Raw genomic sequence first — 17,696 nt, 5'->3', positions numbered from 1 at the left:
ACAGTCCTACACTTTTGCGGCAGGAGATCCACAGCCACTTCACACAATGCCCACTCCCAATTTTCATTGGAGAGACATGTGGCTTCACTGTCTAGGTAGGTACCCCCTACCTGCCACTCTTCCCCCACCCCACTTAAGCCGAGGGAATTCCTGCCCAGAGAAGCTCCCAGGTGAGGCAAGGGTTAAGATCTACCTCTGGTAAATGGCTTTGTATCCTCCATCTTTCCCTTTTCTCTTCTTCTTCTATGCTAGTTCCTTCTCTTGTGTTTTGTTTAATCTGTTTTTATTGTATACTAAAATAAAAGCTGCAAAGTTTGCTTTTTTATAATATTCCCCCCCCCCCTCCAAACTAAAACGTTAATCTAGATAAAAACACTGATCCAGAGGGGGTGGAGAAAGGACGAAAAAAGAAAAAGAGGTAGAGATAGAGAGATTTTTAAAAAGTTGGCTTCTTTAGCCTTGTGCAGCCTCCCGCGGCTGGAGAGATTGCGCAAGGCTTTTCTAGAGGAGGGAGCAGGGACTGACTGGCCGCGTCAGTCCCTTCTCCCTCCTGGGGAAAAGCCCGCAAGAGCCGCGCGGAGCTTGTGGGCGTCTCTTGGGGGCTTTTCCTGCCTGCCTCCCCCCTGCATTCGCTCCATAGGACACACAGACTTTCCCCCTTAGTTTTTAAGACGGAAAAACTGCGTCCTATGGTGCGAAAAATACGGTAGTTTGAGACCCCTTGGCTGCCCTCGCCTGGTTAAGCCGGCCAGTCGAAGCTGTTCCCAGGGTGCGGCCCCTGTCTCACGCTGACAGCTTCTAGGAGAGCTGAGTGCCGGCGTGGGGCCAAATGTGGACAAACTACCCCAGAAGGAGCACAATATGTTCCCCCGTCCAGTAACACTCCAGCTTGCTACGTTCCTATTTATTGTAGCCACTCCTTCAGAGCAAAGAGGACTAGAATCTTGCGTTATTTTAAGGGCATTTGGGCATAGCTCAGGGAGTAGCGCTGGCTTGCCTGCAGAAGGTTCGAGGTCCAGTCCCTCAGAATATCACCTGCCTGAAACTCTGGAGGGTCGCTGCTGCCAGCCAGTGTGGACAATATTGGCGGACCCCAAAGGTCTGATTCGGCAGCTTCCTATGTCCCTAACGGCTCTCCTGTGCACATAACGCTCATCCGAACGTACAAGTAGAATCGCGGAATTGCCAAGTCAGAAGGGACCCCGAAGGTCATCCATTCCAACCGCCTGCCATGCTGGAATCTTTAGCCCAACATGGGATTCGAACCCACAACCCTGGGATCAAGATTCTACCAGCTGAGCTGTCACAGCTATTTTAAGTCTAGGGCAAAGGTGCATCACGGCTTGGATATCCACGAGGGTCAATTCGGAGCAGAAAGAAATATGTTTTAACAAAACACCTTGCTTTACTTTTTGGCATATGGGCAGGGAACAGATTGGCAGCACACGGAACCGTGTACAGAACTGTTCCGAGATCAGAACAGGAGGCCAGATTTTTCTCTTGCTGCGCACGACTTCCAGAATGCAACACCGATTTTCACTTCTCCGATTGTTCAAAATAGGTCCGTTGCAGGAGAGGCAGAAACCAAGACGCCCAAAGGCTTTCCCACACATCTTCCCACCGCCTCAGCGCCCGGCCTGCTGTGCCTGGTGTATTTATTTCATTTGATTTCAGTTAAAGATTATACACTGCTTGCTTGTTAAAAGCAACAAGCTCAAACCAGTTTACAAAAAAAGAAGAAGAGAGAAGACGACAAAATTACCAGCACGGAAATTGCCCACAACAACAACACTTTAAAACTTTAGAAAAGTTATAACATGACGATAGACTGAAATCTGCATCGCACTGTACACGAGTTGTCGGCCGCAATTTGTTTTTAACTATCCGGCCGTTTCTTAGAAAGCGCTGCAGTTTTAGGCCTCTGTTCCAGCCCTCCCTGCCAAACCAGTCTCGATCCGAATTGAGGCAAAACGAACGCTTCGAGCCGGTGGCACGCACGCAACGCGAGAACGGCAAAGGGAAACGAAACCTGCGATTGTGGAGAGCAACTATGTTAGGGGAAATGAGAGAGGAAGAGAGAGAGAGAGAGAGAGAGAGAGAGAGAGAGAGAGAGAGAGAGAGAGAGAGAGGTGTCAAGATTTTGGGCTCCGTTCCTCCAGCCCACCCCAGCGAAGCCCCCCTACCCAGCACGCCGAGCCGGTAATTCATGGTGACGACTATGACGTTCCCGTAAGCGGCCAGGACGCTGCCGTCGAACATGTTCCCGGTCCCCTCCATATAGGATCCTCCGTGGATAAACAGCATCACCGGTTTCTTGCCGCTGTCCCGGATATCTGCGGGGCGAGAAGGGAGAGATGGGTGTCGTGAGGCTGGGACCGTTCCCTCTGCGACGGCCTCTCGCCGTTCCTCTTTTGGGAGGAAGGCCGGAGAGGTTCTCCCCTAGACATGCCAGCTCCTCTCTGCACGCTGCTGTTCCACAAATGGCACGGGGTTGGGATGGAGGACCTTTGGGGTACCCACTTCCGACTCTGCGGTTCTGAGAGTCCATGAATACGGAGCAGGAATCGGTAGCTGAGGAGGGCTGGGAGGTGAGTCGGATGGGAACAGGGGGAACGGGCAGCGTGAGTTATCGAAACCAGGCGCTCACGGGGTCCCTGGAATTTGGGAGTCAAGTTGCGCGACGGGTTAAGGGTGCTGAGCTGAGACCCCTGTTCCCCTCACACAGCTACAGTCCTCCATCCCTTGAAAATAGGACTGGATTTGTTAAGGAACTCTGGGAACTGTAGCTTAGAGGGCGGGGTCTCCTCACGATGCCCAGCGCCCTTAACCGAACCGCAACTCCCAGGATTCCTTGGGGGAAGCCAATTTTGACACTCCATGTCTCTTCCCAGGGAACTCTGGGAACTGCAAGGGGAAGAACAGAGGGGTTTTCCTCTCGACTCTTGGCAAACTACAACTCCCAGAATTCTCTGGGAAGCCGTGGCGCTTTAAAGACAGGGTGCGAATGCGGGAACCCCAGCGGATCAGTAGGGTTAGGAGGCCCTATTGCAATGAGAGCCAGAATCCCGGCGGGACCCCAGGCCCAAATCCCACCATCCGATGACCAGGGAACTGGTGGGGCAGGTGTGTTTGGGGTCCGCAGGTGAGCTGGGTCCCAGGCCAGAGACGAATGAAAGGACGAGGGTTGAAGCTTAGCCAATGGAGGGGTGCTCATTTTTGGATTTTTGTGGTGTTTTATGTCCCCGTTTCCATCCCCCGCAACACCTCTTTGGCCCCTGGGATAAGGTGAAAGGGCTTTGGGGGCTGTGACCCGCTGTGCCCCCGAACCATGCCTCCCTGTGGGGCGGGGGGACGCGGAAAAAGGGCAGCCCCTCTCCTCAAGCCCCGACGTGCGTTTCTAGGTCACATCCCATTTCCATGGCAACCTGGAGCCTAATTAATTCGCTGCAAGGGGAGAGCGTTAATTAGACGCACCAAGGTCTTAATTAGCGGTTTCCACTCGGCCCCTCCCCCCACCGCCCGCCTTTCCTGAGGGGAACAGATGGGGAAGAGGGTGGGGCCAAAGGAAAGGGGGTCGTGACTCATAGCTCATCCCCCCCCCCCCAAAAAAACCCCAACAACCACCCCACACACTTGGGCAACCTGGTCCCCCTCGCATTGGGCTAGGTGTCCATCAATATGCAGATGATACCCAGCTCTACCTCTCTTTCAAATCAGAACCAGTGAAGGCGGTGAAGGTCCTGTGTGAGTGTCTGGAGGCGGTTGGAGGATGGATGGCGGCTAACAGATTGAGGTGGAATCCTGACAAGACAGAAGTACTGTTTTGGGGGGACAGGAGGCAGGCAGGTGTGAAGGATTCCCTGGTCCTGAATGGGGCAACTGTGCTCCTGAAGGACCGGGTGCGCAGCCTGGGAGTCATTCTGGACTCACCGCTGTCCATGCAGGCACTGGTCAGTTCTGTGTCTAGGGCAGCTGTCTGACAGCTCCATCTGGTGCGCAGGATGAGACCCTATCTGCCCGTGGACTGTCTTGCCAGAGTGGCGCATGCTCTGGTTATCTCCCGCTTGGACTACTGCAATGCGCTCTACGTGGGGCTACCTTTGAAAGTGACCTGGAAACTACAACTAATCCAGAACGTGGCAGCCAGACTGGTGACTGGGAGCGGCTGCCGAGACCACATAACACTGGTCCTGAAAGACCTACACTGGCTTCCAGTATGTTTCCAAGCACAATTCAAAGTGTTGGTGCTGACCTTGAAAGCCCTAAACGGCCTCAAAGGCCCAGTAGACCTGAAGGAGCGTCTCCACCCCCATCGTTCTGCCCGGACACTGAGGTCCAGCTCCGAGGGCCTTCTGGCGGTTCCCTCATTGCGAGAAGCCAAGTTACAGGAACCAGGCAGAGGGCCTTCTCGGTGGTGGTGCCCTCCCTGTGGAACTCCCTCCCACCAGATGTCAAAGAGAACAACTACCAGACTTTTAGAAGACACCTGAAGGCAGCCCTGTTTAGGGAAGCTTTTAATGTTTGATGTATTACAATATTTTTTTGGAAGCCGCCCAGAGTGGCTGGGGAAGCCCAGCCAGATGGGCGGGGTATAAATAATAAATTATTATTATTATTATTATTATTATTATTAGACACACCTCCTATTTCCTCCAAACCCCTCTTTCTCTTACACATATATATCTCAAGACGTCGTAACTTGTGGACTTCCAACGAAACCGAATGTTGGAAGATTCAGGACCATTTTCGGAGTCTATCTAAACAGATCGTGTATTAATTCCACTGGTTTGGGTTCCAGTGTTGTTGCTTTTTGCATGAGGTTCACAGGATATGGTCTTTGCTGGGCCCAGAAACAGGTTACTTTGGAAGCCTCTAAGTTAAACCAGGGACTGATGCAAAACCTCTTGATTAAAGGTAGCCAAATCTTGTGCCATTGCCATAAAACTTCGGGAACAAGCTGATTAAGGTTAAATAAGTTGGAGTTCTTGTTATTAAAAAGCACACCAAGAACTCAGGCCAATGTAAGTTTCAATAGTGGGAGTGGTCCCAATTCACAAATCAATAGTCAATTGTAACAAAAACTAATCCATTCAAAAGTATGGATTACATACTCAAATAGAGAATTTAAATGTATTTTCATGTAATATTTGTTACTTCCAGCTGATGAAGGTGAATACATCGAAACAGGGCCCTGTCCTGGTTTCTGGTCCATAATTGACGGTGGACTAACACGAACCTACTGGTTTCTTATCATAATGATTAAGGCCTTAAACGATCATTTTAGGTGATATGTTAGTGACTTAAGTTTTAATTTATATATATCTTTAACTGTTGCTATATCTGTATTGTCCCTGTTTATACCCAATTGCAAATTCAAAGGTATCCCTATCGTGTTTTATAACTTCCTCGATATTGTATGTGGGCTGGAACTGGTCTGTGGCAGAAATAATAAAATTGGTTCATTCGGGACAGGCAGCAGAAAGGTCCTGCGGAACTCCCTGCCACAGGGGGGCGGCGGCGGCCATCTTGGGTGGGCAAAGACGCAGAGAAGGAGAGGACTGTCGGCGGCGACTAGGGCAAGATGGCTCTGCTGCCATAGTTGAGAGCAGTGAAGGTCCTGTGTGTCTGGAGGCAGTTGGAGGATGGATGGTGGCTAACAGATTGAGGTTGAATCCTGACAAGACAGAAGTACAGGAGGCGGGCAGGTGTGGAGGACTCCCTGGTCCTGAATGGGGCAATTGTGCCCCTGAAGGACCAGGTGTGCAGCCTGGGAGTCATTCTGGACTCACCACTGTCCATGGAGGCGCAGTTCTGTGTCCAGGGTAGCTGTCTGCCAGCTCCATCTGGTGCGCAGGATGAGACCCTCCCAGCCTGCTGTCTGTATGGCCAGAGTGGTGCATGCTCTGGTTATCTCCCGCTTGGACTACTGCAATGCGCTCTACATGGGGCTACCTTTGAAGGTGACCTGGAAACTGCAATTAATCCAGAATGCGGCAGCCAGACTGGGGACTGGGAGTGGCTGCTGGGACCACATAACACCGGTCTTGAAAGACCTCCATTGGCTCCCAGTATGTTTCCGAGCACAATTCAAAGTGCTGGTGCTGACCTTGAAAGCCCTAAACGGCCTTAAAGGCCCAGTAGACCTGAAGGAGCGTCTCCACCCCCATCATTCAGCCCGGACACTGAGGTCCAGCTCCGAGGGCCTTCTGGCGGTTCCCTCCCTGCGAGAAGCAAAGTTACAGGGAACCAGGCAGAGGGCCTTCTCGGTGGTGGCACCCGCCCTGTGGAATGCCCTCCCACCAGATGTCAAAGAGAACAGCAACTACCAGACTTTTAGAAGACATCTGACGGCAGCCCCGTTTAGGGAAGCTTTTAATGTTTGATGCATTATGGTATTTTAATATTTTGTTGGAAGCCACCCAGGGTGTCTGGGGAAACCCAGCCAGATGGGCGGGGTATATATAATAAATTATTATTATAAAATTATTATTAATCCAGCACTCTAACACTACACCACACTACTGTTGGGACTCCAGCTCCCAAACACTCCAGTCAACTTTTAGAAATGCCAGGATCAGGCCGACGGCCTATACTTTTCTCACAGCCGCCAACCTGTGGGAAAGCCAGCAATCAGGATTCGAACGCAAGACCCGCAATTGCCTCCTGCGGTTTCCGGCAGCTGGAATCCAGGAGCGTCGCTGCTGCTGACCGTGAAGGTCAACGCACGGCCATCCTGGCTTGGAGCCACAGATATTCCTCTCTTACTCCTCCACGAATTTGTTCGATCCTTATTTGAAGGTGTGTTCCATTTGTGGGACAATTCATCTGGTGGCAGGGAGTTCCGTTGGTTAATTACAGCACGGGACGCTTAATCTGAAGGTCATCGGTTCAAGCCCAACGTTGGGCCAAAGATCCCTGCATTGCCCATGCAACTCGATGGTTATTTCTTGTGTGAAGTTTAGCAGGTCCGTGAAAACCACTGGGTGGCCCTTGAGTCGTTTCAATACTATAAACCAGACCCTTCCAGATATTTTGGTTGAAGGATCTGGAGGGCACCTGGTTGAGGATTGCTGCGGTGAGCCCTCGCCCTGCTGTGGGTGTTTCGGGGAGAAATTCTGGGTGATCCAGCTGTTTTCCAGATGTTTCGCAGGAGGGGAGGGGGCTCCAAAGCGTGGAGATGAATATGTTGCTGACCTTCTTTTTGCTCGGTGTACGGATTGCCGGTGGCAACCCACAAACCAGAGCTGCAAAAGGGTCCAGAAATTATCGAGGGGGTGGGGAGCGGTTGCGGCGTTTGGGAATTTCTGGTTTCAGAGAAAAGGCCAAAATCTGTGAAATTAGGCCTCGCACAGAGACCGAGAAAGGGTTTCCCTCCCTCTCTCCCAACACTGGAACTCGTGAACGTTGGAAGATAAAAAAAGACCTTTTTCATGCTTCGTTTAACGTCGTTCAACTATGGAACTCCCTGCCACAGGAAGCCAACCGAGACGGCTTTAAAAGAGGACTGGACCAATTCACGGAAGAGGAGACGGCTTTGGACAGCTGGGCACCTTCATTCGATATCTTTAGGGGGCAGGCAAAAATGTTCCTCTCCAAGCCAGCTTGTGTCTTTTTAATATTCCACGGACTTTTAAATGTGGGAGAGGGGGGCTACTGTTTTAACTATTTATCTGTGCTTTTATGCTGTGTTTTAAACTTTTGAACCGCCCTGACATCTTTGGATGAAGGGCAGTATATAATAATAATAATAATAATAATAATAATAATAATAATAATATAGCAATAGGAATAGCTATATTCTACCACCAGTAGGAAACAGCAGGGGGAACGAGGCTCAGATCCTGTGTTCAAATCCTGCTTTTAGGCTTCCCCTTGGGCTATCTGGCTGGCTGCTGTGAGATGTCTTCCCCAACAGATATGCTGTTTTATATATATATATATATATATCGGGATGCAAATTTAATAACTTTGGAACTCCCTGCAACTTGATGTCAGGCCCCACACTTTTTGCGGTGCCTGCTTTAAACATTTTAGTTTAGGCAAGCCTGTTTAAGACACGCAGGCCGTTGACACGTGTTTTAATCTGTGTTTTTTTAGCTTATTGTTGATGCTGAATTAGCTTCCGTCCATTATGCCTAAACCTTTTTTTTAAAAGCTGCTTTCACCCATCCTCTTATCGCTTCATCCTTTCCGTAAACCGCTCTGAGACCTTTTCCTTCTCCTCACCATCGAGCGGCCGGTGCATTTCGCCAGACAAAACGAACAAGAGGTAAATAAGCCGGGGGGGTCAGGCTGGATGACCCCGGCGCCCCCTTCCAACTCTACAATTCTATCATCTCCCTTCAAGGCATTTAAACAGCCCTCTGCTCTGAATTTGGACCCGTTTCATGCTGAATCCTCTGCTTTATCCTCTTGCACTTTGTGGCGTTGTTTTAAATGAATGTCAGCTGCCCTAAAAGGAAAAAAAATAAATAGCCCAGGGATTTTTAATTTCGAAGACCTTTTTCCTCAGGTGGGATATGGCCCCAGATCTCTGGGCCGTCCTTCCCTCTGTCCCAAAGTGAAGCATTAAACGCCATTCACTTCAGACATGTAAAGGTAAAGGGACCCCTGACCATTAGGTCCAGTCGTGGCCGACTCTGGGATTGCGGTGCTCATCTCGCTTTATTGGCCGAGGGAGCCAGCGTACAGCTTCCGGGTCGTGTGGCCAGCAGGAATAAGCCACTTCTGGCGAACCAGAGCAGCGCACGGAAACGCCGTTTACCTTCCCGCCGGACTGGTACCTATTTATCTACTTGCACTTTGAGGTGCTTTCGAACTGCTAGGTTGGCAGGAGCAACGGGAGCTCACCCCATCGCGGGGATTCGAACTGCCAACCTTCTGATCAGTAAGTCCTAGGCTCTGTGGTTTAACCCACAGCACCACCCGCGTCCCATACATGTCCCAAACCCGTGTTCAGACATGCGCTGGTTGCCAAATATGGTCCCAGGCGCCCCCAAAATCTTTGGACAAGAAGCGTTCTTTTTAGTTGGAATTGCCTTGGGGGCAGATTCTAGCTTGTAATTGCTTTTAGATGCAATTGTTTTTAGAAGGTTTCCACCTCTTTTACAAGGCTTTTGCATTTTGCTTTTCAATTGCATCTCCGTTTGTAGCCCCGGGACCCTCAGGGTTGAACGGCCGGCTATAAATTCAAGAAATAAAAAGGATAAAGAGAGAAAGATGTATTATTATTTTTATTATTATGTGCCCAGGTTTTGCTCGACCCACGAGACCATGCCCCAGCTTTCATTTTTTTCTGATTTCCTAATTTCATTTGCTTTTACGCCGCTGTTTTACTGGTTTTAAGTTGCATTTTTCGTTTCAGTTATTGGTTTTAACCTCTGAAACGTTGTTGCTGTTTTTGTTTTAAAGAATAAGCAATTTGGAGCCGTTTCCTTTTAATGGAAACGTATGCAGAAATGGGTACTTGAAATAAACACCTGTCCTGTACTGCCAGAATATGGGCGCATTGGTACGGGAGAAAGGAAGAAAAACTCTGCACGTGCTCAGGAACACACACAAGAAGTGTTCAGAAGGGTGCGCCTTGTCTTCAGAACATGATTTTCTAAGTTCGTACTCCGGCTGAACAATGCAGCTCACAAACTTAGCTCGCTAACTGGACTAGCTCACAAAACAGCTGGACTGGATGACCCCTGGTGTCCCCACTCTTTAATTCGATGACTAATTAAATAATAATAATAATAATAATAATAATAATAATAATAATAATAATAATTTATATCCTGCCCTCCCCAGCTGAAGCCGGGCTCAGGGCGGCTAGCAACAATAAAATAATACAACATTCTAAAATCATTTCATTATAAAATTAATTCAAATCAAATTGATGGCAACCATTGGGCTAGAGTTATGTGGAGATTGCCAAAGGAGGGAGTCAGGCTGTGCCCTGGCCAAAGGCCTGGTGGAACAGCTCTGTCTTGCAGGCCCTGCGGAAAGATGTCAAGTCCCGCAGGGCCCTAGTCTCTTGGGACAGAGCGTTCCACCAGATCGGGGCCACAACCGAAAAAGCCCTGCTCTAGCTGAGGCCAGCCTAACCTGCCTGTGGCCTGGGACCTCTGAGATGTTTTTGTTTGAAGATTGTAAGTTTCTCTGTGGGGCGTACCAGGAGAGGCGGTCCCGTAGGTACGAGGGTCCTAGGCCGTATAGGGCTTTAAAGGTTAAAACCAGCACCTCGAACCTGACCCTGTACCCCACCGGGAGCCAGTGCAGCTGGTAAAATGCAACCTCATCAAAACCACAAGGGGAGGGAAACATAAGGGTCAGACTGAGTCCAAACCAAAGGCCAGGCTGAACAGCTCTGTCAAGTCCCACAAGGCCCTGGTCTCTTGGGACAGAGCGTTCCACCAAGTCGGGGCCAGTACTGAAAAGGCCCTGGCCCTAGTTGAGACCAATCTAACCTCCTTGCAACTTGGGACCTCCAAAATGTTGTCATTTGTGGACCTTAAGCTCCTCTGTGGGGCATACCAGGAGAGGTGGTCCCGTAGGTACGAGTGTCCTAGGCCGTATAGGGCTTTAAAGGTCAAAACCAGCACCTTAAACCTGATCCTGTACTCCACCGGGAGCCAGTGCAACTGGTATAGCACTGGATGAATGTGATCCCATGGTGAGGACCCCGTAAGGAGTCTCACTGCAGCATTCTGCACCCGCTGGAGTTTCTGGGTCAGTCTCAAGGGCAGCCCCACGTAGAGCGAGTTACAAGAATCCAGTCTGGAGGTGACCGTCGTGTGGATCACAGTGGCCAGGTCAGGGCGAGAGAGGTAAGGAGCCAACTGCTTAGCTTGGCGGAGATGGAAAAATGCCGCCTTTGTTATAGCTCCAATCTGCGCCTCCATGGAAAGGGAGGTATCAAAGATTACACCCAAACTCTTAACGGACGGTGCTGGCACTAATTGCGCCCCCGCAAGAGATGGAATTCTCTCCTCCTCTGCTTTCCAGAGAAGGAAATTCTCCTTTTCTCTGTGTTGGAGCGGGGGCCACAGGATGGGACAAGAAAGGAGTTCTTAAGGGTATGGTGAACCCCAAATTCTTTCCCTGCCTTAACTCCACCAAACTCTACCTATATAGTAGAATGGAATCGGTAAAATCCTGAGCAGGCACTGTTTCATGGTTTCCCAATGCAAGGTGTCTTTTTAGATAACCAGTGTCTTCCCTGCTCTGCTAGATTTCTACGTGCAGGGAGTCTTTTTTTAAGATAACCTGTGTCTTCCTTGCTCTGCTAGATTTCCACTTGCAGGGAGTCGTTTTAGGTAACCAGCGTCTGCCTTGCTCTGCTAGATTTCTACTTGCAGGGAGTTATTTTTTTTAGATACGCCTCTCCCCCACATCTAGTAAAGGTAAAGGTAAAGGGACCCCTGACCATTAGGTCCAGTCGTGGCCGACTCTGGGGTTGAGGCGCTCATCTCGCTTTATTGGCCGAGGGAGCCGGCGTACAGCTTCCGAGTCATGTGGCCAGCATAAGCCACTTCTGGCGAACCAGAGCAGCGCACGGAAACGCCGTTTACCTTCCCGCCAGAGCTGTACCTATTTATCTACTTGCACATTGACGTGCTTTCGGTCTGCTAGGTTGGCAGGAGCAGGGACCGAGCAAAGGGAGCTCACCCCGTCGTGGGGATTCGAACCGCCAACCTTCTGATCGGCAAGTCCTAGGCTCTGTGGTTTAACCCACAGTGCCACTCACGTCCCCTTCACCCACCTTTGGGTTGGCCCAAACACCAGGAGCCTCCTCTTTCCTTTTCCGTTATTGTTTTCTGCACGAATGGCCGTTAACCTCCGGAACTGCCTGCCACAGGAATTCCCGAGAAAGTCAAGAGAGAAGGCCGCGCTTTGAATTGCGGGCAGGCAGAAGAAGAGGGACAACGTCAGGGCAGAGAGGCAGGATCCATGGGCTTGTCCCGAGAGAGTAGCGCCACCCACAGCGCCACCCGCGTCCCTCCCCCATCTAGTAGAAAATTGTAAAAATGCGATCCTTCTCTTTCAGCCTAAAGCAGTGCTGCCCATTCTACACCCCGGATAAACCCTCATTGATCTATTCGTGTGGCAGCACCTTGCCTCTGGAACTCCCTGCTAATTGACACCAGGCCGGCACCATCACTGGGCTCTTTTCGAGGCCAGGTAACAAAAAATATTTTTGTTCAGGCAAGCCTGCGCAGGCGTGTAGAACATGGATGTACATTTTACTCTGTTTTTACTTTATTGCTGATTTTTGTTTGTTTTAAAGAGTCTTTTTTTTTACTGTTCTTCCTGGCAAATTTATTGTTTTCTTCTCCTTGTAAACTTGTTTTTTTTAGGATTTATTTATTTTTTACAATCGAGCAGTGTATAAATTTTAAATAAGTAAAATGAAACTGTTCCACCGCCTCATTCTGCCACCATCAGTGAATGTGGCACTGGGTGCGAAACAAGGCGTTTCTCTTTGTGCTTTGTCTTCTTTCCTCTTCTTCCATTTGTATAGTTTTTATGACAATAAAAACCACAAATGGTTCTGCATTCACGAGCCTCAGGTTCTGGGAGATCGGAAGTGTCAATTTCCGCTTTTAAACTAGCCACAGTCCCCCAACCCCATTACATCCAAACTGCGGTTTCCTGGAAACACCGTGGTTTGTTAAAACGAACCACAATCAAATTGTGGGTTTGACATACTGGCTTGTTCTGAAACCACAGTTTAGAGAAACCACAGTTCCAGAGATCTGGACGAAATGGGAAACTGTGGTCAGTTTAAAAGTTGCAGAAAGGTTTGGGATGTTTTTTCATGGAGAGGAAAGACGATTAAGAGGCGATATGATAGAAGTCAAGTATGCATGGCCCAAGGAAAATTATTTCCTCTCTCGTGGCAGTAGGGCATATAATAATAATAATAATAATAATAATAATAATAATAATAATTTATTACTCTGGGACGGCTTCCAACAAGAGATTAAAAATACATAAATGAAGTTGAACATTGGAAGTTTCAGGACAGTTAAAAGGTAGCCTTTCTTCCTGCAGCGCTGTTAACCTGTGGAACTCCCTACCACAAGGTGGCCACCATCTTAGATGGCTTTAAAAGAGGACTGGGCAAATTATTGGAGGACTAAGGGTACCCAGTAGCGCATTTACGGGCAAAAATGGTCTGCACTGCCTTGAAAAGAAGCTGGAACCACAACCGGTGTGCAAATTTTGCTAACAGCTGAGGATTTCCCACCGTTTCGGCTCGTTTTTCTTTTCCTACACAGGATTAAAATACCCAGGGGAGAGTTGCAGTTTGGACTCTCGTTGGTACGAAATAAACCTCTGCGTACACCAGGGCCCACGAGTCCAATTTCTCCGCTCCATCTAATAAACCCAAAATATTCCGGTCCACCAAGTTCCTGCTCCATCTGCGCAATAATTGGCTGCAGGACCCTTTAAAAAACAGCGCAAAACCCCAAACCCATTCCTGCGTTTTCTTTCCTCAAATTAGAACTCTCAGCAGCAGCGTTCCAGTCCTGGCGAAATAAAGGGTTGTGGTTGCAAAAAAAGGAAAGGGGGAGAGAGGGACGATATACGGAGCCTGCTTTTCAGCGAGACGTCCCCCTTTCTCCTCCGGAAATTTCACGAAAATTCCCTGCTTGGCCAGAGCGGTGAGAGATATAATTTCACAGGGTCACCCGAAACACAACCGTCTGATAGTTTTGGGACAAAAGGTGATGGAAAACAGTAAGGCCACTGCTGAGCGGGGCAAAAAAGAAAAATACCGTATTTTTTCCTCTATAAGACTCACTTTTCCCCTCCTAAAAAGTAAGGGGAAATGTGTGTGCGTCTTATGGAGCGAATGCAGGCTGCGCAGCTATCCCAGAAGCCAGAACAGCAAGAGGGATCGCTGCTTTCACTGTGCAGCGATCCCTCTTGCTGTTCCGGCTTCTGAGATTCAGAATATTTTTTTTCTTGTTTTCCTCCTCCAAAAACTAGGTGCGTCTTGTGGTCTGGTGCGTCTTATAGAGCGAAAAATACGGGTAATTCTTAACTTGTTTGGTCTTTAAATGGGCGCATCGTTGCACTCTAAATTGGTGAAATTATCGCATAAAAGTATTTATCGGTTAGCTTTGGGGGTCGGACCCCTTTGCTCAAGGGGGCCAGAGCACTTTGCATGCAGACGGTTGTGGGTTCAAACCCCGACAGAGTCTCCGTTTTAAAAGGAAACAGCCAGGGACCCAGAGAGATGCTGCCAGCCAGAACGGGTAACACTGGCTTAGATGGGGAAAATGGCACAAGGCATGGTTTTTTTTCTGCGTTTCTCCCAAATACGCAACATTTCTTACGAGAAGCTGCGGCCGTATCCTGTTAACCAAACAGTCAAAGCACCTACAATTCTTTCACTTTCTAGTTCCTTTCTTGCCATCCCTAAACTACAATTCCCAAGTCGCCCTGGTGCAAAGCGGCGGAAGGGGAGCCAGGTCTCGTTGGACTCCAACTCCCATCATCCCCCTGGCCATTGGGCAATGCTGGCTGAGGCTGATGGGAGTTGTAGTACGTCGACTTCTGGTTGAGGAAAGCCGTTCTCGGCTGCTGATCAAGAAAACAAGGGAGCGAAGCAACTTTTCTGTAAAATGGGCACAAAGGAAATTGGGTCACCATCGGCTTTAATTCCGTCAGTTTGGGAGGGACAAGAAATGTTCCCCCTTTCACAACTGGGGACTTTAAAGGGGTGTTGATGGCTTGTTTAAGGGACACCCTGGTTGAGGAAAAAATAACCCAAATATATATTTTTAAGTTTGAAAAGGCAGGAAAACAATGGGAAGTTCAGAAACTTGGGAAATAACCCCACCGTGGGCTTTTCTTCACCAAAAATCAAGCCACTTTATTGTGGAATTTGTGAGCGAGGAGGATTATGGGAAACAGGCCAAAGCTTGGTTTGGTGGTGTAATAATAAAATTTCAGGTCTTAATATATAATAAATGTTCATAAAAGTACCAACCAAGCACGTACATAGATCAGCACAGGAAGACCGACCTGAAACCATTTTGACTCCCAAACTGACCAAATGTTTCTCTGCAAGGAGGGAGGAGGTGAAAAAAACCCTTCCTTGTTACAGGGATTTAGTAATCACCATCTCAAAGGAATGGGCAGACTACCAGGACAGGCATTATCAGATAACCTGGCAGACAGGGTAAAAACAACGCACTCAGATTTCTGTTGTAGACCTCCTTTTCTGTGATGTAGGTATGATGTTTGTGGGGGGTGGTCTTGGACTCCAGGGTGGGCAATTTAAAATGTCTATATAAGGGCGGGCACACCTTTGTTCGGGGTCCTCCTCCTTTCCTGCGTGTAAGGGGAGCACCCTGTTGCAACAGCTTTAATAAAGATCAGGCTGACTAGCCACTTTGCTTCTCAATATTCTCTGGTTGGCCTCTGTTATCTTCTCCAATAGGGAACCTACGTAAGGACTCTATACGGGCTCTTGGAGACCCCATAAGGGAAGGAGGGCACATTTTGTTTACAACAGAGGGGCTACGACCCAACTCCCCACACCCACCCACAAATACAAGCACACACCCAAACCCCAAATGAAATTCTTCCCTTTGCAATAAAAATTCTTCTAAATCTCAGTTCATCATCTGGCCCTAGCTGGATTGTTTAGCGGGGGGTGGTATTGTTATTGTTTGTTTCCCTTCCAAAAAAAAAAGGAGGAGAAAAAAAAGAGAGAGGAAAAGGTAAAGAAAGAAGGAAGCGAAAATTGTGATGATTTTGGAAAACAAGAAAAGGGGGGGGGTGCGCTTTCCCAAAAAAAGGAAAAAAGAGGGGAGGGGGAGGGTTGCTTTTTTCCCCAAAAGTTTATATATTATTTGTTCTGCTTTCTTTTCTTTTCTTTAAATCAATATATATATATATATTTAAAAAGAAGAAGAAGTAAAAAACCAAAAAACCAAAACCAAAAATAAAAAAAGGAAAATATTTTGTTTCTGTTTTTTGTTTAAAAAAAGCAAGATTTGTGAAACATGCAGGAAAAATACCTTCGTCTGGAGAGGGATTGTTAGTTGACACCTCCTCACGCTTTTTCGTGAGCGGACCTAAGAGCAAGAAAAAAGAAGAAAAAAGAAAAATGGGACAAGGGGGTAAAAAGAGAGAGAAAGATCAAGAAAAAAAAGAGATCGGTTTTTGCGTTTCGTTTTTCGCCTGCTTCAGCAAAAAGGGGAAAAAGCAATATTTCTTTTTCTTTCTTTTAGCAAAATACAAACAATTTCCGTTTTTTAAAGGTTTTGTTTTTTTCCTGGGTTTGTGTGTGTGTGTTGCTGATGTTGCTGGGATATTCTTATTTTTCCATTCCCCTCCCCACCGAAAAAAGCATATATATATATAATAGATTTATATATATGACACAGAATTATAGAGAAACCGGATGCTGTGAAATTAAAGGTTGGTTAGAGACGAACCAGGTTGGGAGGGCTGGGTGCGTGGGTGGTGGGTTAGATCCTGAAATGGATAACAGAACCATATGGACTACCTGGGAGGGAGGGATTCTTTGCTTGCGGTTTCCGCATCAGAGCGCTTGGACTAGATGACCCCTCCTGGTCCCTTCTAAGTCTACAACCATCTGCGAGGGACCCTGCAAGATGCGATTTTCCTGCATCGGTGGAGGGTTGGACTAGATTACATTTGGGGCTCCCTTTCCAAATTTCATTACCATTCAACCCCCCTGGGACAGTGGCCGGGGAGAGGGCAGACAAGCTCACTTAAGGGCCACACCAAATTCCTCTATTCGCAACTCGCCAGATCTTTAAATCAGAAACGAGCCTCTTAAGAAATCTGTGTGCCTGCAAAAACTGTCCTGTTTTGCTATCGCCGGTGCTTTTTTCCTAAAGAAAATGTTTGGGGGGTACTGTCATTTTGACTTGAGAAAAATCACCGTTTTGTAGTTCAAATCGAGGGAAAGAAATACAGCAAATGGAGAAAAGTACAGGGGATGCTTGGGTTGCGAACGTGATTCGTGCAGGTTGCGATTCGGTGCTTCCGCGCATGTTCAAAGCGCTATTTAGTGCTTCTGCGCATGCTTGACTGCCAAAACCCGGAAGTAACCCATTCCGGTACTTCCAGGTTTCAGCGGTCTGTAACCCAAAAAAACACAACCTGTAACCCGAAGTATGACTGTAGAAAGATTCACAAAATGTGGACTTTGCGTACCTCCAGAAAAAAGCACTGTTTATTATATTTTTATACTGCAACCCGCCTTTGTGATGCTCAGATGCTGTCGTACTTTGGATCTCAGACGCCTTGGCTCCCAAATAAATCGGCTCCCAAACAATCGAAACCCGGAGGTGAGCGTCCTGGTTTCTGAACGTCCTTCAGAAGCCGAATGTCTGATGGGGCTTCCCATTGGCTGCAGGAGCTGCTTGCTGCAGCTAATAGGAAGCCACGCTTTGGTTCCCAGACGTTTCGGAACCCGAACGGACTCCCGGAACAGATTCCGTTCGGCTTCCGAGGTATGACTGTGTAGAAATTTAATAAACGAATACATCTCCTCGTGTAACCGCTTAGAAATGCTAAAAAATGCTAAGGGCTTTTAAATAAAATGAAATAAATATGCTTTTAGGAGGCTTTTTCTCCCAAGGGTGCTGATTCCAAAGTCAGGATCGAGTCACTAACCCGCTTCCTGGGTCCTTGTTGTTGTTTTTGGTTCTTACGGC

At 48.2% G+C, this 17,696-nt stretch overlaps 1 protein-coding gene across 2 annotated transcripts in view; it reads right to left on the bottom strand.

Annotated features, from left to right (window-relative positions):
- The window catches only part of NLGN2 (neuroligin 2), a 48,009-nt gene that overhangs the window by 17,843 nt on the left and 12,470 nt on the right, over positions 1-17,696 (bottom strand). The window contains exons 2-3 of one of the 2 annotated variants that reach the window (XM_081886771.1): positions 16,026-16,082; positions 2,184-2,333 (exon numbers count right to left, since the gene is read on the bottom strand). In XM_081886771.1, the coding sequence (XP_081742897.1) occupies positions 2,184-2,333; positions 16,026-16,082 (207 nt within the window). The remainder of the gene's footprint in view (positions 1-2,183; positions 2,334-16,025; positions 16,083-17,696) is intronic. The other variant, XM_081886772.1, reaches the window with a different exon arrangement.

The sequence above is a fragment of the Podarcis melisellensis genome, assembly GCF_964234715.1.
Source record: "Podarcis melisellensis genome assembly, chromosome: 13".
Lineage (NCBI taxonomy): Eukaryota > Metazoa > Chordata > Lepidosauria > Squamata > Lacertidae > Podarcis > Podarcis melisellensis.
Note: the sequence above shows the minus strand (reverse complement) of the source record. Positions and strands in the feature narration are given on the sequence as shown.